This window comes from Fukomys damarensis, unplaced genomic scaffold, assembly GCF_012274545.1.
Source record: "Fukomys damarensis isolate Sample0158 unplaced genomic scaffold, DMR_v1.0_HiC HiC_scaffold_10, whole genome shotgun sequence".
Classification (NCBI taxonomy): Eukaryota; Metazoa; Chordata; class Mammalia; order Rodentia; family Bathyergidae; genus Fukomys; species Fukomys damarensis.
Genome location: NW_022900922.1, coordinates 32,677,699 through 32,704,835, shown reverse-complemented (window position 1 = coordinate 32,704,835; position 27,137 = coordinate 32,677,699). Strand labels below are relative to the sequence as shown.

The following is a 27,137-nucleotide window of genomic DNA, read 5'->3' as shown; positions in this document are numbered from 1 at the left end:
ATTTTGGCACCAGGGATCAAACTCAGGACCTTGTGCTTGCTAGGCAGGTGGCAGAACCAGTGAGCTAAGTCCCTGGCCCAAGACCTTTTATACCTTAACTGGCTGGTGACACATGCTGCCCCCAACCCCGTCTAGTGAGAGGCACTGTTAAAAGCCAGTACTTCTTGGTTGCACTGATGCGGGTTGCGGGGGGATCACAAATGCCTGATGGCTTCTCCTGATTTCCTCTGCATGACTTCCAGCTGAAAACCATGCGACAGGAAGATTACATGAAAACCATATCTGACCTTGAGCTGCATTACCAAGAGTTCATCAGAAACAGTCAAGGCTCCGAGATGTTTGGTGACGATGACAAGCGGAGAATGCAGTCTCAGTTCACGGATGCGCAGAAGCATTACCAGACCCTGGTCATTCAGCTGCCTGGCCACCCACAGCACCAGACAGGTCGGCCGGGGTGTCTGTGTCTGTGTCTCCACCACCTATGGGATCTTAGAAAGTCGTTTGTAGATAAAAGGAGTTGCAGGACTATTTCTTTGAAAATTATTGGTTTCATCTCTTTCATGTTGCTATTAAAAAATACCTGTACTTGGATAATTTGTAAAGAAAAAGGGCTAATTTAGCTAATCACTGTGGAGGCTGCTAAGTCCAAAAGGCATTGCCTGTGGGACCCTTGACTGCATCACAGCATGGCAGAGAAGCAGAAAAAGGTGGCTGTGTGCAGAAAGGCGGAGTTCTCTGTAGAGCAGTCATCCTCTTGAGAATTAGCCTGGTGTCTAGAGACTGAGTCCTCTTGCAAGTGTGGGGCTGTGCTCTCAGAGCCCTGCCCCATGATCGAATCCTCTCCTGCTAGGGTCCCCCACCTACGTAGGAGACTGACCTAGAGCCTGAATCTCTGGGGATAAACCCTATCCAAGCCACAGCAGCTGTATATTGAGTCAGGAAGTGGGTGTACTTTTTAAGCAGTTCGGATGCTTTCTGAGGCCTCGCACCCGACTAGTGAGAAACTCTCTGATTTTTGTGGTGTTTATTTTTGCAGTAACCAAAACGGAAATCACTCATGTAGGCTCCTGCCAAGACGCCAACCATAATAAAATGATTGAAACCAACAGAGAAAATGACAAGCAAGAGACGTGGCTGCTGATGGAGCTCCAGAAGGTTCGCAGGCAGATCGAGCACTGTGAGGGCAGGATGACCCTCAAGAACCTCCTGCTGACGGACCAGCCGTCCACACACCACATCACGGTGAAAATCAATGAGCTCAAGGTAGTACCCATCCGCATTGTGCTGGATCACATGTGTAATGTAGAGTTCTCTGAAAACGGGTAATCTCCTGGTTTACATGTTTATAGGCAAGTACATAAAAGAAACAACTAAATCACTAGAATAGATAAAGAGCTCAGAAACACATCCCCAAGTACATGGTCAAGGGATGTTTTACAAATGCTGGTAATTTGTTTGACAGGTCTGTCTTGTCCATGAACAAGTGTATACAGAGGCAAAATAATAATTCACTGTTCACACCTTACAATAAAGACTCTCCCAGGGTAACAGGGGTCATGAGAATCACGCAGCTCCAGTCAAAGTGCCAATCATGGTATGGACACAGGTCATCAGAACTGTGGTTTATACACACCGTGGAACACAATGGGATATCACCCAGGCTTTAAAAAGAAGGAAACTTCTGGAAACTGCAACAGTATGAATGAATCTGGAGGACATTAAACTGCACACAGAAAGATAAGCATTGTGTAATCTCAATTATATGTGGAATCTAAAAAAAAAAGTCAAACTCACAGAAATCCAAAGTAGAACAGTGGTTACCAGAGATGGGACCAGGGAGGAAGTAGGGAAATGTAGGTCAGGAAAGAACAAACTTGTAGTTTTCTTTGATAAGGTTTGACATCTAATATATAGCAGCAGGACTATATATAATAATATTGAATATTTTGAAAATTCACTGAGAGGGTACATTTTAGGTGCTTTTACATGCACAGAAAAACACAAAAGTAACTGGGAGGTGATGAATGTATTAATTTGTTTACCTGGAGTAATCATTTCACTTATGTATATCAAAGCAGCATATTGCGTACTATAAGTACATATGGTAAAAATAATCGAAAGAGCTTTCCTTCTTTTTTTGACAGAGTGTACAGAATGATTCACAGGCACTTGCTGAAGTGCTCAACCAGCTTAAAGACGTGCTGGCTAACTTCAGAGGTTCTGAAAAATACTGCTACTTGCAGAATGAGCTATTTGGACTGTTTCAGAAACTGGAAAATATCAATGGAGTTACAGATGGCTACTTAAACAGGTAAGCACAGCTAATGCCAATCAGAGGTATTTTGCTTTTCCCAAGCCTCATTCTGGCCAGATTGCATTTGCCATATGTGTTTGGCTTATTAGAGTGTTGCCTTGTGAAATCTTTTTTTTTTTTTCTTCTTCACTAGATTTATTTACATTCTTCTTGGGTTGGTGAGAGTGTCCTCAGGTCTAGGGCATTAATTCTACTGCTCCGAAATCTTAGAGCTACTCTCGTGTGTCTTAGAACTACAAGTAACGTGTACCCCAGGGCCATGATTGAGCAAAAAAAATTATTGTTCCCACATCTTATAAAATAAGCAAAATATATTTTATCTGCTTTGACGTCATTCTTTTTCATGAATGGTGCCAAAAGCCACAAGTTCACCTTGCAATTGAGTCCCCAGCAATTTTGTCTGCTTCTTTTGGTCTTTCCAGCTTGTGCCCGGTGAGATCACTCCTCCAGGCCATCCTGCAGACAGAGGACATGCTGAAGGTCTACGAAGCCAGGCTCACCGAGGAGGAGACTGTTTGCCTGGACCTGGATAAGGTGGAAGCTTACCGCTGCGGACTGAAGGTAACTCGAGCAGGTGTGACAGAAATTACAATAGCACTTGGCTTCCGGTTACAGAACCTCACGAAATTTTCCTGAGTGGGCCTTTTTGTTTTTTGTTGTTGTTGGTAACTTTTTGAAAAGACAATTTGTTTTTAGACCAGACAGAGATATACAGAAATTGACACGATGGCACAGAGTCCGTATACCCTGCACCTAGTTTCTTCTGTTACTCACATCTTCCATCTGTGTGGTGGGTTTGTTACAGTTAATGAGGCAGCGTTGATGTAGCCCGCATTGTACTTCACTGAGATTTCCCACCGGGTTTGCTGAGTTTTGACGTGGTCGACACTTGTCATCTCTGAAACTGTTTTCCAGTGTGCTGGGCATGAGAAAGTATTTTTGGTACGATTACTTTGGAAGATGCTTGAACAGCTTGCTTCCTATGGGATGCCTTAGAAACTCTAATATGTTTATAGGCATTAGAGTTATTCAGGAATGTTATGTGACATTCAGCATGTGTTCCTCAATCTAATCGACACATTCAATCCTTTTTTAACTGGGTGTCACAGGGAATTAGATCACTGGAACAAATACTGAAAAATTGAAATTCAGTAAGTATATCTTTCTGGGTTATCACTAAGAACATGAGTGTTCTAAAGAGTTTTATAAACATTTTCTCTTCAATATGAGGATTGGACCCAAGGCCTTGTGCATACTAAGTATGTGCTCTACCACTGAACTACATCCCTGAACCCTCAATTTTTTGGGTTTTTTTTTGTACCAGGGATTGAACTCGGAAACTTGCACTTGTGAGGCAGGTGGCAGAACCACTGAGCTAAATCCCTGGCCCCCGAACCTCCAATTTTTTAAAATTTAGTAGTGGGAGAAGAGAATAATTTGTGCTACGTTTCTCTCTCTCTCTCTCTCTCTCTCTCTCTCTCTCTCTCTCTCTCTCTCTCTTTCTTTCTGACTCTCACAGAAAATAAAAAATGACTTGAATTTGAAGAAGTCGCTGCTGGCCACCATGAAGGCAGAACTGCAGAAAGCCCAACAGATCCACTGTCAGACTTCACAGCAGTATCCGCTTTATGACCTGGACCTGGGCAAGTTCAACGACAAAGTCATCCAGCTGACAGACCGCTGGCAGAAAATAGACAAACAGATAGATTACAGGTGAGTAAGCTCCTTCTCCACTCTTTTCCCATTGGGTGGTTCAAGGGGATCATGAAGTAGTCACTGTTAAGAAACAAGGATTTTGACCAGCGGAAGTGGTCACTACAGATAAACATCATTTTCTGTGGAAGTTAAGGCTAACTGTGCGACTTTCTTGGACTGCCCGGGGCAGCTCTGTGATGGGATGGCTTTATCCCAGTAGCCTGCTAGGGCCTTAGAGAAACAGTGGAAGCCATTTAATCTGCCCTGTAAGTTTTGTTATGACTGTTGGAAGAGGCTGCTTTGAGTGTGTGTTCTCCAGAACTTTGGGAAAATTAAACCTTATGCAAAAGAAATGCCTTAGTGTAACTGAAGCCAAGTCACTGGGGCAAGGAGAAAGATTTATTTGCAAACCAAACATGGTGGATGGGCCTTTTCCTCAAAGCACCACCTTAGGGAACTCAGGTGCTGAGGGTGTTTATAAGGAGGGGAAGGAGGGTCAGGGAGAGAACACAGAATGCTGTGTGCTGAGTAGGCTCTTGTCCTCTGGGGTCTATGCTTTCCTTTCTCCTACCAGACTGTCCTGCAGATGGAACCTTCTCACAAATAGATCTTCCAGGCCAGTTCTTGTACTTCCGAGATAAATACATTTTTTCCCTGAAGGTTAAACATTATTCCACCTTTAATGAAACAGTAAGATTTCTAAATCCTTGGCCCACACCTAGATGTTATCTGAAGACCGTCAGCTTTCCTGGGTTCTGTAATACCAAGGAAAAGTTACTGATTAGTAAGTTTTATGGCCGGTGTCTTATTAGTTCCTTTTCCCAGGAGAAGCTAAGAGCAGTATTATAACTGTAGATACAAAGGCCTCTTTCCCCAGAGACCTCGCAGGAAATGGGGAAAAGGCAGGAGTTTTAACCTCTTTGAAGGCTTCAGTCAGAGGCGTCACAGTGCCTGCAAAATGAGCGACCCTTAAAGTCAGCTACAAACAAGCAAAGCCAGAGAGTTTATTGAGGGTTTCCCTATATCACGTGACTACAAATAAAAATGAAAAAGTCCTGAATTGTCTCACTTCTAGTCCATTTTGCTAGTAGTGCTTGTAAAAAATATCTTTATGGAGGTATAATAGACATATCACAGAGTTTACCCATTTATACAATTTAGTAGATTTTAATGTGTTCAGAGTTGTGCAACCGTCACTACAACACGAGTGCTTTTTTTCTTGTTTTGTTTTTTTGTATGGTGTGGGGGATGGAATGCAGGGCTGTGGGTGTAGGCTGTGCCACGGAGCCGTGCCCAGCCCTGCAATTTGAGCTTTGAACATTTTCCTCACCCCAAAATGAAATCTCCCCTCCCCAGTGATAGCCCTTGTGTTACCTCCCGACTGCTCAGCTCTTAGCGATCACCATTTACTGCCTGTCTTTCTGTGCATTTACCTATTCTGGCATTCCGTATAAATGGAACCCCGGCACGGTGTGGCATTTGGGGACTGGCCTACTTCGCGCAGCATGATGCTCCCAAGGCTCATCCAGCTTGTGTCCTGTTTTGGCACTTCATTTCTTTTTCTTTCTCTGGCTTGATAGTGTTCAGTTGTTTGACCGTGCCACATTTCCACATAAGCTTTTCATTAGTTGATGGCTGCTTGGATGATTTCCGATTTTTAGATCTGATGGAACATGCTCTGTGTACATAATGTCCAGGAGTTTGTGTGGGTGCACATTTTCAGTCCTCGGGGGTAAACCCCGAGCAGAGTTGCTGGGTATCTCAGTATGCTACCTGTTTTGGGAACCAGTGATACTGTTTCAGTAATTTTATTATATCTCTTTTCCCTAGACTGTGGGACCTGGAGAAACAAATTAAGCAACTGAGAAATTATCGCGATAATTATCAGAATTTCTGCAAGTGGCTGTATGATGCCAAGCGCCGCCAGGATTCCTTAGAATCCATGAAGTTTGGAGATTCCAACACAGTTATGCGGTTTTTGACTGAGCAGAAGGTATAAGCCAACTCGTCATTCCACTGCTGTTTTGAGATGAGTTGGTTGTAAACACTGGTCTTCAAAGCTACGGTGCCTTTGTTTGAAATAATGAATGTTTCATGTTATAATTCTGCTTTGTGAATGCCCCAGGAAAAGCAACCGAGATACATAAAAAGAAATGCAGTGTGAACATAGAAAGAATGTAATGATGTTCATTTCGTTATAGTAAAGTATATTTACAAACTGAGGTGACAGGGCCAACAAATGGGGCTGACTGGTGTAACCTCTGTTAGCTAAATGATAAGTTGGAGAGTTTTCTTCTCTTTCCTGCATGGCAAAAAAAATGCTCTTCTCTTAACCTGTAACTGAAAATATGAGTTCAGTACAAAAAGAAGAAAAGAAAGAAAGAAAAAAAAAACCCCCAAGGTAAAAGAGAGAAATAGCATTTATTTAAAAAAATCTATGTACTTTAAGATTTGTAAATATCTCATTCTTTGTATAGAATTTGCATAATGAAATATCTGGCAAACGAGACAAATCAGAAGAAGTGCAGAAGATTGCTGAACTCTGTGCAAATTCAATTAAGGTGTGTTGGGTTCATTAAGAATGATGTGTTTCATTCCAAATATTAACTGTATTTGCTGACTTGCTTTAAATATTATCAACTCCTTGAGAGTGGTGATTATGGCTTTTATATATTCCCTCCTGAACACCATAAAAGTCTGTTATCCATTAATGAATTCACAATACATTGGCAATATCCAGGGAATGGGATAGTCTGGTGTTTGATGCAAACTTCTCCAATTAACTTGTGAAGATGTATGTGCTTGGTTTAATAACATATTAGTTGCTTAGAGACTGTGGAACTCTCCGGTCTCTGTTGGTTATTAGAAATACTTTGACTCATTTTAAGTCCATTAGGAGTTTTTTCTAAGGGCTGAAAATGTAGCTTAGTGGTAGAGTGCTTGCTTACTATATGCACAGTTCTGGGTTTGACCCCCAGCATAGGAAAAGAAAATATTTTTCTCAAACTCCACTCTGCAGGACTACGAACTCCAGCTGGCATCATACACCTCTGGGTTGGAAACTCTGCTAAATATACCTATCAAGAGAACCATGGTCCAGTCCCCATCTGGGGTGATACTGCAAGAGGTACAATATGTCATTATGTGTGTCTTGCTCTCTGCCTTCCTTCCGCTTCTTCCCTGCTTCCTACCTGAGTCCCTACCATCTGAGTTCATCCCTGTTTTAGTATCCATTCAAAAAAGGTCGGTAGCAGATAACACTCTTGCCATTGTAGGCCTCAGAATTTTTTGGAAACGATCACTAGCATTCTTAGTATTTCATTTGTAGACTGGAGTCTTCACAGAAATTAGACTTCCATTTCTGGGTTTGGTGAGGGACACTTCTAAAAAGTCGTAGTTAAATAGTAGATTTCTGAAAGACAGCTTTTCCCAAAAGATTTCAAAGAATATCAACAGTCAGATGGTGTAGGGAAAGAACCTGGGTGGTAAAGATGGAATATAGATGTTTTTGTTGCTTTGATTTGCTATACTTCTAGATTTTGGAACAAACAAATGTGAAAGAAAGTGAATTTACTTTTTTTTTTTTTTTTTTGGTTTTTTGAGAAAGGGTCTCACTGTGTAGTTGAGATTGTCCTGGAACTATGTAGCCCAGGCTGGTCTCGAACTCATGGCGATCCTCCTGCCTCAGCCTCCTGAGTGCTGGGATTACAGGCATATGCCACCACACCTGGCTTGAATTTACTCTTTAAATTATAATGTCACTATTTCACTGTTTTAGAAAAAACATGAAACATTTTAGAAGTTATTTTCAGGGGGGTGGAGGGAAGGGGGAAAAAAGGATGGAAATGTGTTATGTATGTGTACCAATCCCCTACAATGAATATGATCATTATTTACTGCAAACATTCACTAATAAAAGTTAAAAATATATTAAAAATGAAAATATTATTTTCCTTTTCTCAAAGGCTGCAGATATGCATGCTCGGTACATAGAACTGCTTACAAGGTCTGGAGACTATTATAGATTCTTAAGTGAGATGCTGAAGAGTTTGGAAGATCTGAAGGTAATTTATTTACTTCATTTCCTTAGAGTGTCAAAGAAAATAGAGCCTTATTATTGCCTCATTATGACATAGATTTGGAAACTTACTGATAAAACTGCATTTCCTGTAAATATTTAATGTTACATAGTTTGTTTGTAAGTCTGGAGTTAGTTCTGTGCTCCATTATACTGCTCTAAGTGGGTCTAAGTAATATTTGCAAAATTGCTGCCACTTTGCCAAACACTGTAATTTCATTCACTGTTTGGTTAAGGAATTTCCTTTACGTCTTTATGTAAAATTTTGGTTAAGTGGGGTGGAGATATGGTTCAGTGGCACATTACCTGCCTGGCAAGTGTGAGGCCCTGAGTTCAATTCCTGGTAGCAAAAAAGACCAGAAAAAAATTTTTGGATAAGCACATCCTGGACTAGCTGGATTTGAATCTTTCATGTGAAATGATTATTTACTATTCTTTTCTAATGCTGGAATTGATTTCATGTGGAAACTTTATACCTTGAAATAAAAGGAAGGTCATGTATGAAATCATAAGTTTTTCATTTTGAAAAAATTACTTCATTTTATAGATGAGAAAGCTGAGATTTAAAATGATCAGTCACTAAGATCATACGAGTAGCTGGTCGAAGAATTATGATGAGAATCTAGATTTCTTGAATTTGTGTCTAGTAGTTTTTGCTTCATTTCACTGTGTGTGTGTGTTTGTGTGTGTGAGCATACACGTGTGTGCATGGGTGCATGTATATGTGAGTGTACAAAGAAAAAGAAAAATGTATGTCATTCTGGGAGAGGAAAGTACTATTTGTTTCTCACGGTGTGGGGTGCTACTCTTTCAACATAATTTCTGATTTCATGTCCACAGCTGAAAAATACCAAGATTGAAGTTTTGGAAGAGGAGCTCAGACTGGCTCGAGATGCCAACTCAGAAAACTGCAACAAGAACAAATTCCTGGATCAGAACCTGCAGAAATACCAGGCAGAATGTTCCCAGTTCAAAGCGAAGCTGTCGAGCTTGGAGGAGCTGAAGAGACAAGCGGAACTGGATGGAAAGTCTGCAAAGCAAAATCTAGACAAGTGCTATGCCCAAATCAAAGAGCTCAACGAGAAGATCACCAGATTGACTTATGAGATCGAAGATGAAAAAAGAAGAAGAAAGTCCGTGGAAGACAGATTTGACCAGCAGAAGAGTGACTATGATCAACTGCAGAAAGCCAGGCAGTGTGAAAAGGAGAGCCTTGGTTGGCAGAAACTAGAATCAGAGAAAGCCGTCAAGGAGAAGGAGTACGAGATAGAAAGGCTGAAGGTTCTGCTGCAGGAGGAGGGCGCCCGGAAGAGAGAATATGAAAATGAGCTGGCAAAGGTAAGAAACCACTATAATGAGGAGATGAGTAATTTAAGGAACAAGTATGAAACAGAGATTAACATTACGAAGACCACCATCAAGGAGATATCCATGCAGAAAGAGGATGATTCCAAAAGTCTTAGAAACCAGCTGGATAGACTGTCAAGGGAGAACCGAGATTTGAAAGATGAGATTGTGAGGCTCAATGACAGCATCTTGCAGGCCACCGAGCAGCGAAGGCGTGCTGAGGAAAACGCCCTTCAGCAAAAAGCCTGTGGCTCTGAGATCATGCAAAAGAAGCAGCACCTGGAGATTGAACTGAAGCAGGTTATCCAGCAGCGATCGGAGGACAATGCAAGACACAAGCACTCCCTGGAGGAGGCTGCGAAGACCATTCAGGACAAAAATAAGGAGATCGAAAGACTCAAGGCTGAGTTTCAGGAGGAGGCCAAGCGGCGCTGGGAGTATGAGAATGAACTGAGTAAGGTAAGAAACAGTTACGATGAGGAGATCATTAGCTTAAGAAACCAGTTTGAGACGGAGATCAACATCACCAAGACCACCATCCACCAGCTCACGATGCAGAAGGAGGAGGACACGAGCGGCTACCGAGCTCAGATCGACAATCTCACCAGAGAAAACAGGAGCTTGTGCGAAGAGATCAAGAGGCTGAAGAACACTCTAGCCCAGACCACCGAGAATCTCAAGAGGGTTGAAGAAAACATCCAGCAGCAAAAGGCCACAGGCTCGGAGATGTCGCAGAGGAAGCAGCAGTTGGAGATCGAGCTGAGACAGGTCACCCAGATGCGCACAGAAGAGAGCACGCGGTACAAGCAGTCCCTTGACGACGCTGCCAAGACCATCCAGGATAAAAACAGGGAGATAGAAAGGTTAAAGCAACTGGTAGAAAAGGAAACAAGTGAACGGAAATGCCTGGAAGATGAAAACGCGAGACTGGAAAGGGTCCAGTATGACCTGCAGAAGGCCAACAGCAGCGCGACCGAGGCCATAAGCAAACTGAAGAGTCAGGAGCAGGAGCTGACACGCCTGAGGATTGACTATGAAAGGGTTTCCCAGGAGAGGACCGTGAAGGATCAGGACATCGCCCGCTTCCAGAGCTCCCTAAAGGAGCTGCAGCTGCAGAAGCAGAAAGTGGAAGAGGAGCTGAGCCGGCTGAAGAGGACGGCCTGTGAAGACTCTTCTAAGAGGAAGAAGCTGGAGGAGGAGCTGGACTGCATGAGGAGGTCTTTGAAAGAGCAGGCCATCAAGATCACCAGCCTGACCCAGCAGCTGGAGCAGGTGTCCATTGTGAAGAAGAAGAGCGAGGATGACCTCCGGCAGCAGAGGGACGTGCTGGACGGCCACCTGCGGGACAAGCAGAGGACCCAGGAGGACCTGAGGAGGCTCTCCTCAGAGGTTGAGGTCCTCAGGCGGCAGCTGCTCCAGGAGCAAGAAAACGTCAAACAGGCTCACTTGAGGAATGAGCATTTCCAGAAGGCCATAGAAGATAAAAGCAGAAGCCTCAACGAAAGCAAAATAGAAATCGAGAGGCTGCAGTCTCTCACGGAGAACCTGACCAAGGAGCACCTGATGCTGGAGGAAGAGCTACGGAACCTGAGGCTGGAATATGATGACCTGCGGAGGGGCCGAAGTGAGGAGGAGAACGATAAAAGCGCAACCATCTGTGAACTAAGGAACCAGCTGCAGATCAGCAACAACCGAACCCTGGAACTGCAGGGCCTGATTAATGACTTACAGAGAGAGAGGGAAAATTTGAGACAGGAAATTGAGAAATTCCAAAAGCAGGCTTTAGAGGTATTCACAAATATTTGATCCCAGCTCCACTGTTTCTCCGATAATTCACTGCATTTTCATGTACTCTGAGCTGTTCTCTTGCTACTTACAAGTCTGCTTAACTACCACTGTCAGAATCCAGATAACTGCTTTAAAATAGCTGCAGTGCTGTTTGCCCTCGTGTCCTGTTCCTGAGCTAGGTACCCGTCTGTGTGGGGCCCGCGTTTAGCTCTGCATGTGTATAATTTCTGAGCTCACTTCTCTGAGTGTTCCACTCTCCTTGCTAGAAGCTACCTCTTGGCTCAGGGCGGGGCTCAGTGGGAGAGCAGAGAATTCAATAAGGAAATAAAATTTGAAATAAAATAGAAGGCCACTCTTAGTGCGCTGGGAGGCCCATTTGATGGGTCAGAACTGTACTCTTTCTTTCTTTAGTACATGTTTGTACTGATGTTCAGTGCGTAATGTTTACATTCCTCACAGAGAATTGATACATGTACATAATAGGATGTGCATTTTTAATTCAAATTTTCCTCAACGAAAATCATATCAAAGCATTTATCTGTGTGATTTTAAGATCATCTTTTTTCTTGCTCACGATTTTTCTGCATGCATCATTCTGTTCTTTTGGCCATGCTCCTTATCTTTTTCTTTGTGCTTTCTTTTAATCTCTAGTTTATGAATAACTTCTTTTAACTTCTAATACATGTGACCAATATTTGTGTGGGGCCGGGTGGGGTGTATGCATATATCCATGTATTTGTTTTACTTTATTAAGTATTAGTATAGCTGTAACAGGTGAGATGTAGATGTAGCAGGGCTAATAACCTTGAACAAAACTCCAGTCTTTTCAAACTATAATAATTGCTAAGAGTAAGACAGGTCTACAGCTTCTAGTTTCTTCTGTGGAAAAAAGTATGATGCCGTTTATTGAAGTGGCGATATATATTTACAGAATTTTTTCCATGGATTTGTACAATACTGAGCTATCAGGATGGCCGGGGAAAATACAGAAAGGAAAACAAGTTTTGTTTTGTTTTGTTTTTTTAAAGATACAGGAAAGGAGGTTAAATTATGATAGTCATATGCTCTGATCAAAACATTTTTTCCCATTTTTTTCTTCTGCAATTGCAGGCATCTAATAGGATCCACGAGTCAAAGAGTCAGTGCACTCAGGTGGTGCAGGAGAGAGAGAGCCTTCTGGTGAAGATCAAGGTCCTGGAGCAGGACAAGGTCCGTCTGCAGAGGCTGGAGGAGGAGCTGAATCGCCTGAAAGCCACCCTGGAGGCAGAAGGGAGGGTGAAGCAGAGACTGGAGAGTGAGAAGCAGCAGATCCAGAATGACCTGAATCAGTGGAAGACCCAATATTCCCGCAAGGAGGAGGCCATTAGGAAGATAGAGTCAGACAGAGAAAAGAGCGAGAGAGAGAAGAACAGCCTCCGCAGTGAGATCGAAAGACTCCAGGCCGAGATCAAGAGGATTGAAGAGAGGTGCCGGCGCAAGCTGGAAGACTCCAGCAGGGAGACTCAGTCCCAGCTGGAAACAGAGCGCTCCCGGCTTCAGAGGGAGTTCGACAAACTCAAGCAGCGCCCATATGGGTCTCATCGGGAGACGCAGACCGAGTATGAATGGACTGTTGACTCCTCCAAGCTGGTGTTTGATGGGCTGAGGAAGAAGGTGACAGCAATGCAGCTCTATGAGTGCCAGCTGATTGACAAGACGACTTTGGACAAACTGCTGAAGGGGAAGAAGTCGGTGGAAGAGGTTGCTGCTGAAATCCAGCCTTTCCTTCGGGGTGCAGGAGCAATCGCTGGAGCATCTGCGTCTCCTAAGGAAAAATACTCTTTGGTAGAGGCCAAGAGAAAGAAGTTCATCACTCCAGAATCCACAGTCATGCTTCTGGAGGCCCAGGCGGCAACTGGTGGGATCATTGACCCCCACCGGAACGAGAAGCTGACTGTGGACAATGCCATAGCCAGGGACCTCATCGACTTCGATGACCGCCAGCAGATCTACACGGCAGAAAAAGCCATCACTGGCTTTGATGATCCGTTTTCGGGCAAGACAGTATCTGTCTCAGAAGCCATTAAGAAGAATTTGATTGATAGAGAAACTGGAATGCGCCTGCTAGAAGCCCAGCTTGCCTCGGGGGGTATAGTAGACCCCGTGAACAGTGTCTTTTTGCCAAAGGATGTCGCCTTGGCCCGTGGGCTGATCGACAGAGATTTGTACCGATCCCTGAATGATCCCCGAGACAGTCAGAAGAACTTTGTGGATCCATTCACCAAAAAGAAGGTCAGTTATGTGCAGCTGAGGGAGCGGTGCAGGATCGAGCCCCACACTGGTCTGCTCTTGCTGTCGGTCCAGAAGAGAAGCATGTCTTTCCAGGGAATCCGACAGCCAGTGACCGTCACAGAACTAGTGGATTCTGGCATATTGAGACCATCCACTGTAAACGAACTGGAATCAGGTCAGATTTCTTACGACGAGGTTGGCGAGAGAATTAAGGACTTTCTCCAGGGTTCGAGTTGCATAGCCGGCATCTACAATGAGACCACAAAACAGAAGCTTGGCATTTATGAAGCCATGAAAATTGGTTTAGTTCGTCCCGGTACTGCCCTGGAGTTGCTGGAAGCCCAGGCAGCCACTGGCTTTATAGTGGATCCTGTGAGCAACTTGAGATTGCCTGTGGAGGAAGCCTATAAGAGAGGTCTGGTGGGCATTGAGTTCAAAGAGAAGCTCTTGTCTGCCGAACGCGCCGTCACTGGTTATAATGATCCTGAAACTGGGAACATCATCTCTTTGTTCCAAGCCATGAACAAGGAGCTCATCGAAAAAGGCCATGGCATTCGCTTGTTGGAAGCTCAGATTGCCACAGGTGGGATCATCGATCCCAAGGAGAGTCATCGCTTACCAGTCAACATAGCGTACAAGAGAGGCTATTTTAACGAGGAGCTCAGTGAGATTCTCACAGATCCAAGTGATGACACCAAAGGGTTTTTTGATCCCAACACGGAAGAAAATCTTACCTATCTGCAACTGAAAGAAAGATGCATTAAGGATGAGGAAACAGGGCTCTGCCTTCTGCCCCTAAAAGAAAAGAAGAAGCAGGTGCAGACATCACAGAAGAATACCCTCAGGAAACGTAGAGTGGTCATAGTGGACCCGGAAACCAATAAGGAGATGTCTGTTCAGGAGGCCTACAAGAAGGGCCTCATCGATTATGAAACCTTCAAGGAACTGTGTGAGCAGGAATGCGAGTGGGAAGAAATAACTATCACAGGGTCAGATGGCTCCACCCGAGTGGTCCTGGTAGACAGGAAGACGGGCAGTCAGTATGACATCCAAGATGCCATTGATAAGGGCCTTGTTGACAAGAAGTTCTTTGAGCAGTACCGATCTGGCAGCCTTAGCCTCACCCAGTTTGCTGACATGATCTCCTTGAAAAACGGTGTTGGCGGTAGCATCAGCATGGGCAGTGGTGTCAGTGATGATGTTTTTAGCAGCTCCCGACATGAATCAGTAAGTAAGATTTCCACCATCTCTAGTGTCAGGAATCTAACCATCAGGAGCAGTTCTCTGTCCGACCCCCTGGAAGAATCGAGCCCCATTGCAGCCATCTTTGACACTGAAAACCTGGAGAAAATCTCCGTCTCTGAAGCTATAGATCGGGGCATTGTCGATAGCATCACTGGGCAGAGGCTTCTGGAGGCTCAGGCCTGCACAGGCGGCATCATCCACCCCACCACTGGGCAGAAGCTATCGCTTCAGGATGCGGTGGCCCAGGGTCTCATCGACACAGACATGGCCACCAGGCTGAAGCCTGCTCAGAAAGCCTTCATTGGCTTCGAAGGTGTGAAAGGAAAGAAGAAGATGTCGGCAGCAGAAGCAGTGAAGGAAAAGTGGCTCCCGTACGAGGCAGGTCAGCGCTTCCTGGAGTTCCAGTTCCTCACCGGTGGTCTCGTTGATCCGGAAGTGCACGGAAGGATAAGCACGGAAGAAGCCATCCGAAAAGGCTTCATCGATGGCCGAGCAGCTCAGAGGCTGCAAGACACCAGCAGCTATGCCAAAATCCTCACCTGCCCCAAGACCAAGTTAAAGATATCCTACAAGGATGCCATGAATCGTTCCATGGTGGAGGATGTCACTGGGCTGCGCCTCCTGGAAGCTGCCTCGGTGTCTTCCAAGGGCCTACCTAGTCCTTACAACATGTCCTCGGCCCCCGGCTCCCGCTCTGGCTCCCGCTCAGGCTCCCGCTCCGGCTCCCGCTCGGGCTCTCGCAGCGGGTCCCGGAGAGGAAGCTTCGATGCCACAGGGAATTCTTCCTACTCATACTCCTACACGTTTAGCAGTAGCTCTATTGGCCACTAGTAGTCAGGTGGTTGGTATACCTTGGATTCATTTACATGAGTGTCTAGTTTAAAAATGCCTGCACTGCAGCAAGTAGAATTTTTCTGTGCTTAAAACATAGCCATGGTTAGACTAGAAGAGTAAAGGTTTTCTGGCATTTTATCTTTTTAGCTTTGTAGTCCTCTTTGATGTAGTTATATGAAGTGATAATCACTTGTAAGGATAGCACAAATTGAACTTAGAATTTGTTTTTTGTCTTCTGTGTGTAGTAGATTTTTTTTTTTTTTTTTCTTTTTTGGGGGGCCTATAAGACAGATTTCTATCTTGGAGATGTCTATCCTAGAGATAAAAATTAAATCAATCTGCTATTTCAGTCATTCTGTTTTCATCTAATATTTCCATTTTCTGCATTAGGAGAAAATTATCCATACACCTGATTTTTTTTTTTTTGCTTTTTTGGGGGGCCTATAAGACAGATTTCTATCTTGGAGATGTCTATCCTAGAGATAAAAATTAAATCAATCTGCTATTTCAGTCATTCTGTTTTCATCTAATATTTCCATTTTCTGCATTAGGAGAAAATTATCCATACACCTGCCAAAAAACACTGCCCCAAACCCAAGTAATTCAGTCTTTGTTAGGTGGAAAAAGCATGAATTGTATAACCCATATATTCTTTAATGCAGTTGTTTGGTCTGGTATTAATTTGACTATATGTGCATGATAGCAGTAGTCTTTGCTTTTCTTTGGTCAAAGTTTTCTGCTTATTTTGCTTGTCATTTTCTGTGTACTTTAAAGGTGTCTTTATGAAGTTTGTTCTGGCAATAAACTTTTAGACTTTGGACAGTTTTGTGTTTTGATTTAGTATGTTTATACACGCAAGTGCACTTAGCAACTTTTTCTTTATCATACATCTAAAACTATTTGTTTCTAAATATTCCAGTACCCCAAAAAGCCATTAAGATACTATTGAGGCCGGGGATTTAGCTCAGTGGCACCGCACCTGCCTCGCAAGCACAAGGTTGGGAGTTTGATCCTTAGACACCTGTGGAAATAGGCCATTCCAGAGGTCAAAACTCTGTTCTCACTGATTCTGGAGTGTACCAGAAAGCACTGGCAAAGGTCATTATCATAACACTGAAAAATCATTAGGTGGTTAAGATTTTTCTTTTTTCTTTTCTTTTTTTTTCTTTTTTTTTTTTTTTTTTTGTTAATTTTTTTTTTTTTTTTTTGTGGTACTGGGGATTGAGCTCAGGTCCTTGCGTTTGCGAGGCAGGCCACCGAACCACTGAACTAAATCCCTGGCCCCAAGATTTTTCTTTTTTTGATATTCTCAAACTAGGTAGTGTTTCCCCCAAGAGGAAAGAATTGTTCTTGCATCTACGAACATGATCCTTGAAGAGTTCTTGGCTCTGTGTTGAAGAACAATAAAATACAAGCTTGTTCCTTTAGATCAACAGGAAACTACTGAAATTCAGTCATTAATATGACTAGGGGATACCTTTAGGACAGGTATTGGGCTAGGTATTTGAAAGAGTCAGAATTTACCAGCTTTCTGACTGCAAGGTGTTTGCGGTCTGGGTGGGGATAGGAGACATAAAGCAACCAGTGGGATAACAGTATTTATCAATAGACATAAACCTTATAGTACAGGTACAAAATTAGAAGATAAGTGAAATAGACATAGAATTAGAAATACCAGATACCAAAAGGATTAGATACCAAAGTTACCAGGAACTTGAATGGGTCACAACTCACAACACATTTCTTATGTCACCTCTTTTCTCCCTTTTGTTCCATCTCCCAATTTTTTTTGGAGCTGAAATTAATTGCATTCATTAAGTCATTGAGTTGTGTATGCCATGCCTTGTGCCAGAAGCCATGGATTAAAAAAAAAAAAAAAAAGCCATAGATTCCCTGCTAGAAATAGCAGTGTATAAAAATATCCTGTGTAATCTTTTTTGCCCTCCTGGGGATTGTACTCAGGACCTTGTGCTTGCCAGGCAGGCACAGTGCCACTGAGCTGTATCACCAACACCTATCCTGTTTAATGTAGAAGGAAAGAAAAACATGCTGTAGGTGCGAAGTGGGAAGCGGGGGTGGAGGTAATAGAATTCCTACGCTAGAGCTGGGAGACTGTCTCAGTCACCTCAGGTGCCATAGCAAGATTCCACGGGCTGTGTGGCTTAAAGAAATTTTCCCAACAGTTGTGGAGGCTGGAAGTCCAAGGTTATGGCACTGTTAGGTTGATTTCTGGTGAGACCTCTCCTCTGGGTCTCCGTATGGCCACCTCTTTAATGCGTGCTTACGTGGCTTTTTCTCTAAGTGGAAAGGAGAAGGACAGTTCTGATCTCTGGTAAAAACATCTGTTTTAGGGGCCAGGGATTTAGCTCAGTGGTTCCACTAACTGCGTCACAAGCACAAGGACTGGAGTTTGATCCCCAGTACAAAAAATCTTTTATTAGGTTAAGGCTCCTCCTTTATGACCTCATTCAGCATTAACCTTAAAGGTCCATCTTCAAATGCATGCACATTGTGGGTTAGGATTCCAACACAGGAACTTTGGAGGGATCCAAGTCAGTCTAGAACAAGGGTCTAACCTAGAACAGGTTTAGAGACCTCTCCAGGTAAGTGATTAAACAGATCAGTAGCACCAATTTGTAGCAGTCCCCCAGGTTAAAACAGGAACTAGAAAGGAGTACATATTTTTCTTACCCTCTCTCAGCTGCTGTCCAAGTTGTCCCTAACCTCTGAGATAAGATGGGGCTGTGGCCTGAAGAAAGGACATACTTGACTTGAGCTGAGTTTTATTTCACATATATAGTGCATCCATAGAAGAAAATAATACATGTAGCTTTCGACCAGAGTTATCAGGAGTATCCAAAAATTGGTTTCACATTTTCCAGATGACATGACTGACTATGGAAATGCCAATAGAAAGTAAAGATACAGCAGGTAGACCACAGACAAATTACTGTGGAAGTCATTCCTTGCCCTGCAGCTGCTGGCCCATTTCTGTATCTTCTGGTGCTGCCTATCAACAATGTTTCTCAAAGGCCAGAACTATGCTACTTGCCTTTGGAAATAATTATTCACAATAATGTCCTCCATCCGTCTGTTGCCATGGATAAACAAAATGCAAAGGGAAGCACAGATTTGATCTTACAATAAAAATACAGTAGATCCTGGGAATGAAAACTATTTGGGAAAATTTAGAAGAGCTGTTCCTGGTCTTGAGAGGGATCTAGAACAACATAAGCATGGACAAAGCAAATCAGTGAAAGACCTGTGGGGATGTATCAGAGACACCCAGGGGGTGGCTTCATGTGGCTTCTATTGGCCAAATTGACAACTTGAGTTTTAACAAGAGTGATGATGATAACAGAACATGTACCCTTAGAAACCTTAATTTTTGAACTCCTTGATTCCACGGTGCAATAATGTGTGGAAAGAAAGCCCGTTAATGTAGAAAGCATCGTACTGTAAGACAGTCACATTTATAACTTGTAATGATTCAGTGAAGGATTTATGAGGTAGTTGGGAATCATGATATTCTTATGATTTCAAGATATGTCAAGATGTGCCCACAAACTACCAGTTACCAAGAGGAAAATATTACAATGAGCTTTAGCCACCAACCTTACCAAGTGATCAAATTTAGCTTTACTAAGGCAATAAGATACAATTCTCTTTAGCATGTAATAAAAGACACACATCTTCCCTGTAATCGCAAGGACCTGAATTTGATCCCCGGTACAAAAAAAAACAAAAAAAAAAAACAAAAACAAAAAAAAACAAAACCCGACACACATCTGCTATGTAGTATTCTTGCAAAATTGTTTAAACCAATCAAACAGAATGAAGGACAGTCTGCAAGACAACTGGCCTAAACTCATCACAAAATTCAGTAACAAAGTGGAGAGTAGGGGAGACTGTTCTAGATTAAAACAGACAACCAATTATTTTATGGGTTAAAAATAACTGATAAAAGGATAAAAATAACTGATGGGTGAAAACTGGGAAAATTGAAACCGTATATTAGATTTAATGGATTTAATTTTCTTACGTTTGATCATGCATTACAGTTGCACAGGAAAAGTTTCTAAAGATATATTTTGGGGCAAAGAATCTGCAACTTATCCGCGAAGAACTCAGTAAAAAATTCAGTTTTGGGGAGAGAAGAGACAGAGAAATCAGATGTGGCAAAATGTTAATGAGCTGGAGGACAGCGATACGAACGATCCTTGAACTATTTAAAATTTCCTATCGACATAATTTTTTTTTTTTTAATGTCGCCCGGGAGGAGAATCCTTTTCAGGGAAGACCTGGGTAAAAGCACCCAGGAACAGCTGCTAGGAAGAGAGGTTCGGAAGACACTAGAAAACACCTTCCAAAATGACAGCTTCCGCTCTCCCCGGGGTCCTTCCCTATTGGCTGATCCAGTCACGTGACAACAATACCACGCCCACACCTCCCAGAGGCCCTAGCGCTCCGCCGACAGTGCGGCCGCTTCCTGCAGGTAGGTAGCGGCAATGGAGGACGAACCGCCGCCGGTGGAGGAGCGGCGGCGGCTGCAGGAGGAGCTGAGCGAGTTCGTGGAGAGCTGCTACCGGACGCTGGGGGAGGTGACGGCGTCCCTGGGCTGGAGTCTGGATCAGCTGGATCCCGGGGAGGAGGACGCGGCCGAGGTGAGGGTTGCGGATCTTCCGGGGCTGTGGTCGGGTGGCGGGGAGATCCGTGCCCCGGAACCCGGGTGACCTGGAGTGCCGGGCTGGGGATCTCGCGGGCGCCCGGACGCCCTACCGTGTGGCGTGAACTTGGGGTGTCAGGAAAATAGGGAGATGTGGGTGAGGGAGGTGTTTATTTAAAATATAAGCGAATGGGCGTCAAGAGCTGCGCTCAGAGGGTTGGCAATTTGCTTTGTCATCTGTCGTAAGCATTCCGCAGTCACGCCAGGTTCGGTGTCCGGAGAACTGGGAGTTCACCAGTTCACCTCTTTCTACCCTAAAACTGGACACTTATGGCTGGGCCAGCATAGACTCTGGGATTAAAAGATGCCACTATGAAACGGTAACTAGCAGTTCACTTGAACGGTAGAATTATGTAAACAAAATATAAACAAGTATACTGGAAGGAACAACCCTGATTTTTGTTTTGTCTTTGCTTTTTGTGGGTTAGGATGAAGAGGAGTGCGCCGTTGTGGGATAATTTCATATGTTCTTTCTGAGTGTACTACGCTGTAATAATCTCTCCTGGGTTTAAGTCACATGTCTGATTTCCACAGAGGCGTTTAAAATGTTTCATTCACTATTGTGTTAAAACCACAGTGGATCACCGCCTGCCTCACAAGCACAAGGATCCGAGTTCGATCCCTGGTACAAACAAAACAAAACACAGTGGAAATTAAAACAAAAAATGACTTCATTGTTCTTGTACAGGGGTATTTTTAGCCATTCAGGGAGGACTGACAGAGCTTTCATACCGTTGTTTACTCAGTGCAGTACTGCAGCAGAACTAGATTCTTTGTATTTACATTTAAGGGGCACTTTGTATATGCATTTACTATATGTTACCTCACTTAATACTCATAATAATCCTATGAGGTGAATACTGTTGTGTACATTTTGCAGAGTAGGAAACAGAGAGGTGCTAATTTGTATATGAACACACTGTTACTAAATGGCAGGTAGCATTTGAACCCAGGCTCTCTGGCTCCTAAGAGTGTGTACTTAATTGCTGTGCTGCTTTTCTAAAGATCCTTGTAAAATTAACAAACTTTAAACAAAGCTTTTGTACATAGGGGAGGGGGCGTGAGGGGTGGAATGGTATAAAATAAATTTTATTTTTAAAAATTCCCAAATTTTGACGTAAGCTGAGGGAATACATCTGACTTTGGCGAATCTTGTATCTGATATTAGAAATCCTGGTTAGTGACATAATTCCTAGTATAGATGGCAATCTATTATGTTAATGGAGTTAATGAATCTCCACTTTCTTCGATGTTTTGACACTGAAGTTCATTGAACCATAGTGACTGTTTCTGTCCTTGTAGAGTTTATTGTTTGGTGCTGCTTTTGTCCCCAGATTAGATAATCTGGATTTTTAAAAATAAGGACAATGGGGAGACAGAGAAATATTTTAAGCCATACTTACCTTTTAATAAAAATAATATCTGCTTAAATTTATTGAACACTTGGTATGTTCCAGGCCCTATTCAAATTGCTTTATGTATATGAACTCATGCATTGTTTACTCAGTCTTTGTCATGTCTTTGTGAGGTATTTCCATTTTATAGATGAAGAAACTGAGGCAAAGAGCGATTAAGTACCTGGGCCAGTTTCATACAGCTTGGGATTCCACCTAGCCACGGTGTAGAGAATGGAGTGGAGGAAGACAAGACCGAAGCAGAGCGAACACTTAGGAGATGGCTGTTGCAATTCAGGAGCCATAAGACAATACCCTGAACTTGGGAAGTAGCGGTGGTGATAGACCCTGTGGAGTAGATCAGATAGATTTAGGAGTTAATTTGACAGGACTGGGTGATTTTTTGGCTATGGGTGATGAGGGACAAGAGGCGATTTCTTGCTTAAGCAGGGGGAACTTTTTATCAAAATGAGACTCACGAGGAAGCGGTTTAGGGGTTAGACCACAGATATGAATTTACTTTTGTTCATATTGAACTGGTTGCTAGTTAGCAAACACCAGCATATGAAGAAGGACCAGTAGAGAAGGGAGGAAAGAGACCAAGCAGAAAGAGCCAGTGAGGTGGAAAGAACATGGAAAGTGTGTTGGGTGGTGGAAGTGGAGAGGTGATGTGGGAGTCCAGGACTGTCAGGATTGTGACATTCTTTGGCTCTGCTAGCAAGAAGGTGGTGAGTGACAGACTGCTGGATAGCAGTGAGGCCACAGTGGCCTTGCATGAGGTTGTTGAGACTTGAGTATAATCACATCTTTCAGAGTTAGACTTTGAGGAGGTGGGGAGAGTGCAGAAACTGGGCTGGAGTTTAAGGGAGGTTGGTTTCGTTTTAAATACAAATGTTTTTAAATACAAATGTATCGGAGTTGAGAGGCCTGCAGAAGAGGAAGTAGCAGAATAGTACCACTTATTCAAATAGAAACATTTAATGGTGTAATTATTTGTAAACTGTTGTGTACCTTTTTCTTTGTTTCTGTTTGTTTTTTACAGGGTGAAGTTGTGATATGTCCCTATGATTCGAATCATCACATGCCCAAATCATCTTTATTAAAGCACATGGAGTCCTGTAGATTGAGGAAAATGGGCTATACTAAAGAAGAAGAGGTAACGTATTTACTGTATTACGTGTTTGCCATATAATTCATGCATTAATAAATTCACAATATTTCAAAGGTTCATTGGGAGATTTTCTGATACAAAATAGTAACCCTTATTTGTAGGGTAGGATGTTACCTGCCTAGTTTCACAAACTGTTGTGAAAAATACTTAAAGATACTAATATGTTGGTAGTTTATATCAAATTTTAAAATAGTCAATTAACTGATCCTTAAGAACAATGTTTGTTTTTACTTGTTTAGGATGAAATATATAATCCTGATTTTTTCTATGAGAATGTGAAGGTACCTTCAATTACTTTGAGTAAGTATTAAGCTGTTAGATTGTAATTTAAAAATATTTTAGTGTGGTGTTAATTTTTCATTTTTGAATTATCAAACAAATGGATTTTATAAAACATGCTTGTGATTAGGAAAGATATTTAGTGCCTTAAGAGAGTGTAGGATTGCTGGTGATTTGGCTTGGTGGTTCTGCCGCCTGCCTCACAAGCACAAGGTCCGGAGTTCAATCCCTGGTACCAAAAAAAAAAAAAAAACCACTGTAGAATTATTAAAGTACTGTGAAACAGTTTGTGTAATCTGAAATTTAAAGACCAAGCTTATGTAATAGGCAATGAAAACCCTGCCGAACAGATGCCTTCCTTCTTGGTTATAGCAGAATCTAGGCACAGATGTAGAGTGAGCATGGAAATGTGTTCCAGATATTCGCGATAGGCATGGAGGTTAAAGTCTTGGGTTCTAAAAGCAGAATGCCCTGATTTAGTTACTGGTTTTGTCCCTAACAAATGTGTGGCTTTCAGCAAGGTATTTAACCCTTTTTATTGTCTAGTTTTTTTTTTTTTTTACATTGGGGATCATGATAGATAGTAAGGTCTTATGAAGATTGAATTATGTTTGTAATATGCGTAGAACAGTGCCTGGCACTTAGCTAGACTAGAAGAAATGCTAGGTATTTGTAAAGTTTGTAGCTGTTGCTCCTGCATTCTTGATTATTAGTGTGGTCTTTTGTTTTTTCTTTTAGGGTTTTTTTTTGTTGTTGTTGTACTTGGAATTAAACCCAGGTTCTTTGGCATGCTAGGAGAGCACTCAGCCACCGAGCTAGACCCCAGCCCCGAGTATAGTGTTTTTCTGAAGTGCTTGAAGTCTCATCACTTCTTGGGCTCTAGGTATATGTAAAAGGGTTCTTTATTTATGTTATGTAGGTATTGATGTGGATGTTCCTCTCCTAAGGTTCTGGAAGGTTTGTCAGTGTGTGTGTAGAGAGCTTGGATTGAAAGCTAGTGGACACTGATGATTCATAATATATTTGAGTTTTGGTTTTTTTGTTTTTTTTATTTATTTTTTTACAGATAAGGAGTCACAATTCCAGATCATTAATCAAGCTAGAACCACAGTTGGAAAAGATGGCGATTGTTACAACCAAAGTAAGTGCCATCATAGTTTGAGCTAATTAATGAATTAAATGATTTTTTTTTTTTCTCTCCCAAGGACATGTTACTAAATTTATTCTTCATGAAAAACTGTGAAAAGACTGACATGGGAAAGGATAAGCTTTACATTTAACAATGGGCTAATTTGCTTTTTTCACATTCATTATGTGTTCACTGGTCTCCCTCAGACACTGTTAAATAGTGGTGCACGTTTTGGAATTACCTAGTAGGTAAGATCGCTGATGAGGTCTGAGGGTCCTCTCCCGAGGAAGCAAGCCCCCCGCATAATGTGTTACATCTCGTTTTAGAGGCTCTGTGGATTTCTTTATGCCCGGATTTAGAGCTGGGTTCAAGAGTTTATGCCCTGGACTTCAGCAGATCCTGGGCTAAAAACTTTTAGGAGTTGAAAAAAACTTTATCTGTCAAGACAGAAGTGAACAGTTAACAAAAGAGTTTATTTCCGGACCTTGATTTGACATCCAGCCAGAGCATGGCTGGTTCAAACTCCTACAAGGATTTCTGAGTTGTCTGGAGCCTTTTGTAGGTAGCTTTCTCTGGACGTGTTACCTTCTTATCCTGATGCTCATGAGGCCATAGTCATGGCTGGTTTTCTGCCTTGCTGAAGTTCAGGATCCTCACCAAACATTATTCTAAGCCAGTATCTGGTCTTGCTTTCTCTGAGCTTCGTGCGGCTTCAGAAGGCCACTGTCCTCCTCTTTCCTGGTGTCGGTTACCTTCCTTTCCTCCAGCCGCCAGAAACATTTTGTGGATCTCTTGTTTTGAAGCTCCTGCTTTTGTGCCTGTCACCTTGATTCCAGCTCAACTCTTAGCTGGTTAGACACATGGATGGAGCTTATTTATGTAGATCGTTTAACCCAATGCCTGTGTTTTACAGAGAGGACAGATACCCTGTGTGATTGAGATAAGATGAAGTTCTGCTGTGTTTGTTCTAAAAGTCTTCAGTCCTTTTATTTTTGAAAAGTTTCTTTTTTCAGAGCTCTTTTATGTATTTCATTTCTTTCACCACACACTTGTGGCAGGTCAGAAAGGCATTTTCTCCTTATTCTATGGTGAAGAAACAGGCTCACAAAAAGGAAGCTGGATAATAATAATAATAGTAAAGCTGATTCAGAACCAGATTCTGAATTTTGCACAAATTCTGGACTGAGTTGTTTTAGTTTGGGTTAAAAACCCTCCTACATTTTATGAAATTCATAGACTGGGATTCTACATGTTGCTTATGTGTATTCATTATTTTTAAGCAGAAGAATATTACAAACATCTGTACATCTTCCTATCAGTGTTGCTCATTGTTCATTCATTTTGGAAAGCCTAAAGAAATTAGTTGCTTAGCCTTGTATAAATGATGACTTCTTTGAGTTTTTCTGTCTGTAGTACAGATTTTCTTATAGGATTGTTTAGAGGAACAGAGATGATAAATGCCAAACTAGCCCTAGCTACAATGATTGGTAGCGGCTGTTGTTTAACTGAAAATAAATGTACAGAAAACAATATTAATACAGAAATGTAAGAGTTTTATATATTTGAATAACTTATGAAATGTTCCAGTGTTATACATTTATATAACTGAGTAATAGGCAAATTTGGACATTGAATTTAGTTCATGATAAAGGAAAATAATTACTTTGAATAGTTTTTTTCAGTAGATAGTGAAGAATTTTGCTTTTGGACTCTTAGAGCCCCCTAAATTAAGATAACATTGTTATTACCAGAATAACTATAACCCTTTTTCAAAAACATTTTTTTATCCTGTATACAGTTCTGCAATTTCTCAACAAAGATTATTTTTGTCGTCCACTTATGTCAGATAATTAATAAGAAAGTCGATTCGGGCTTCCTTTTGGGGTGATGAAACACTCCAGGTGGAGGTGAAGGTTGCCCAGCAACGTGAAGGTGCATAGTGCTTCTTTTGTATGCTTAAAAATGACCAAAAGGGTTAGTTTTATATTATTTCTATTTTACCACAATTTTTTAAAAAGCTGCAATCAAGAGGGACACAGAATTATGCCATATGCAGCACATTTATCATGTAGAAACTTGGATTTTGAAAAAATTTACATTTTATCTAAATGTAGCTTATTTAAGTGTATTTATTCTTTTTTTTCTTTTGTCTTAATTATCTTATGTTCTGAAAGATTTGAATGCAGTTTTTTGCTTAACTTTTCCTGTACTTTTTCTTTTTCAGTAATTGGGGTGAGTATAAAGAGGAATTAGGAACCTGAATGTACTCCTTATTTAAAGATATGCAGTATCCTTTTTGCAAATGATATCCTTTTAAAAGTATTACTGAAACTCCTCACCTTCTATCTTACTAGCTGTCACAATATTGTAGTCTTGATTTGAAATTTTGGTTGAATTTTAAGTAGTCTAAACATCATTCTTTACAGTAACACCAACTTAAGATAAAACTCCAACATATCTTGGGGAAATTATATTTCATTGTTTAAAGGTCAACAGATAAAAGTTCATGAAGAGCTTGTTTGTAATATAGCACTGTTTTCTAATCTTTGTGTTTTTCTCCCAGATTTTTATAGCCTGTATTCAAACTAATTAGGCATATCAAAGCTAATTTTATTTTATAAAATTTAATGCTTTGATGCCTGGTTTCACAAAAAGCCCTTTTCTAGTACCTAGCAGCATTAGAATAAAATTGATTAACTTGAAAGGGAACTCTTCCCAACTAATTGAACCTTTTGATGAGTAACAGTGACCATGTGTCATTGTCCACAGCCCCAGCCTTAGATGCAGTGTACTTCTCCTCTTAATCTATGGAGAAATATAAAGTTCTCTCTCTCTCTCTCTCTCTCTCTCTCTCTCTCTCTCTCTC

General features: G+C 41.9%; 2 protein-coding genes across 4 annotated transcripts in view; both read left to right on the top strand.

Annotated features, from left to right (window-relative positions):
- Dsp (desmoplakin) overlaps positions 1-15,984 on the top strand; it is a 42,447-nt gene extending 26,463 nt beyond the window's left edge. For 2 of the 3 annotated variants that reach the window (XM_010622822.2, XM_010622820.2), the window contains exons 14-24: positions 243-444; positions 1,037-1,263; positions 2,145-2,311; positions 2,737-2,875; positions 3,834-4,027; positions 5,840-6,002; positions 6,487-6,570; positions 7,029-7,136; positions 7,975-8,073; positions 8,928-11,222; positions 12,333-15,984. In XM_010622822.2, the coding sequence (XP_010621124.1) occupies positions 243-444; positions 1,037-1,263; positions 2,145-2,311; positions 2,737-2,875; positions 3,834-4,027; positions 5,840-6,002; positions 6,487-6,570; positions 7,029-7,136; positions 7,975-8,073; positions 8,928-11,222; positions 12,333-15,569 (6,915 nt within the window). In that variant the 3' untranslated portion in view covers positions 15,570-15,984. The remainder of the gene's footprint in view (positions 1-242; positions 445-1,036; positions 1,264-2,144; positions 2,312-2,736; positions 2,876-3,833; positions 4,028-5,839; positions 6,003-6,486; positions 6,571-7,028; positions 7,137-7,974; positions 8,074-8,927; positions 11,223-12,332) is intronic. The other variant, XM_010622823.2, reaches the window with a different exon arrangement.
- Positions 15,985-19,997: 4,013 nt separating this feature from the next.
- Positions 19,998-27,137, top strand: part of Snrnp48 (small nuclear ribonucleoprotein U11/U12 subunit 48) — a 14,402-nt gene continuing 7,262 nt past the window's right edge. The window contains exons 1-4 of the mRNA XM_010622824.3: positions 19,998-20,236; positions 22,735-22,848; positions 23,103-23,163; positions 24,209-24,283. Coding sequence (XP_010621126.1) covers positions 20,081-20,236; positions 22,735-22,848; positions 23,103-23,163; positions 24,209-24,283 — 406 coding nt within the window. The 5' untranslated portion in view covers positions 19,998-20,080. The remainder of the gene's footprint in view (positions 20,237-22,734; positions 22,849-23,102; positions 23,164-24,208; positions 24,284-27,137) is intronic.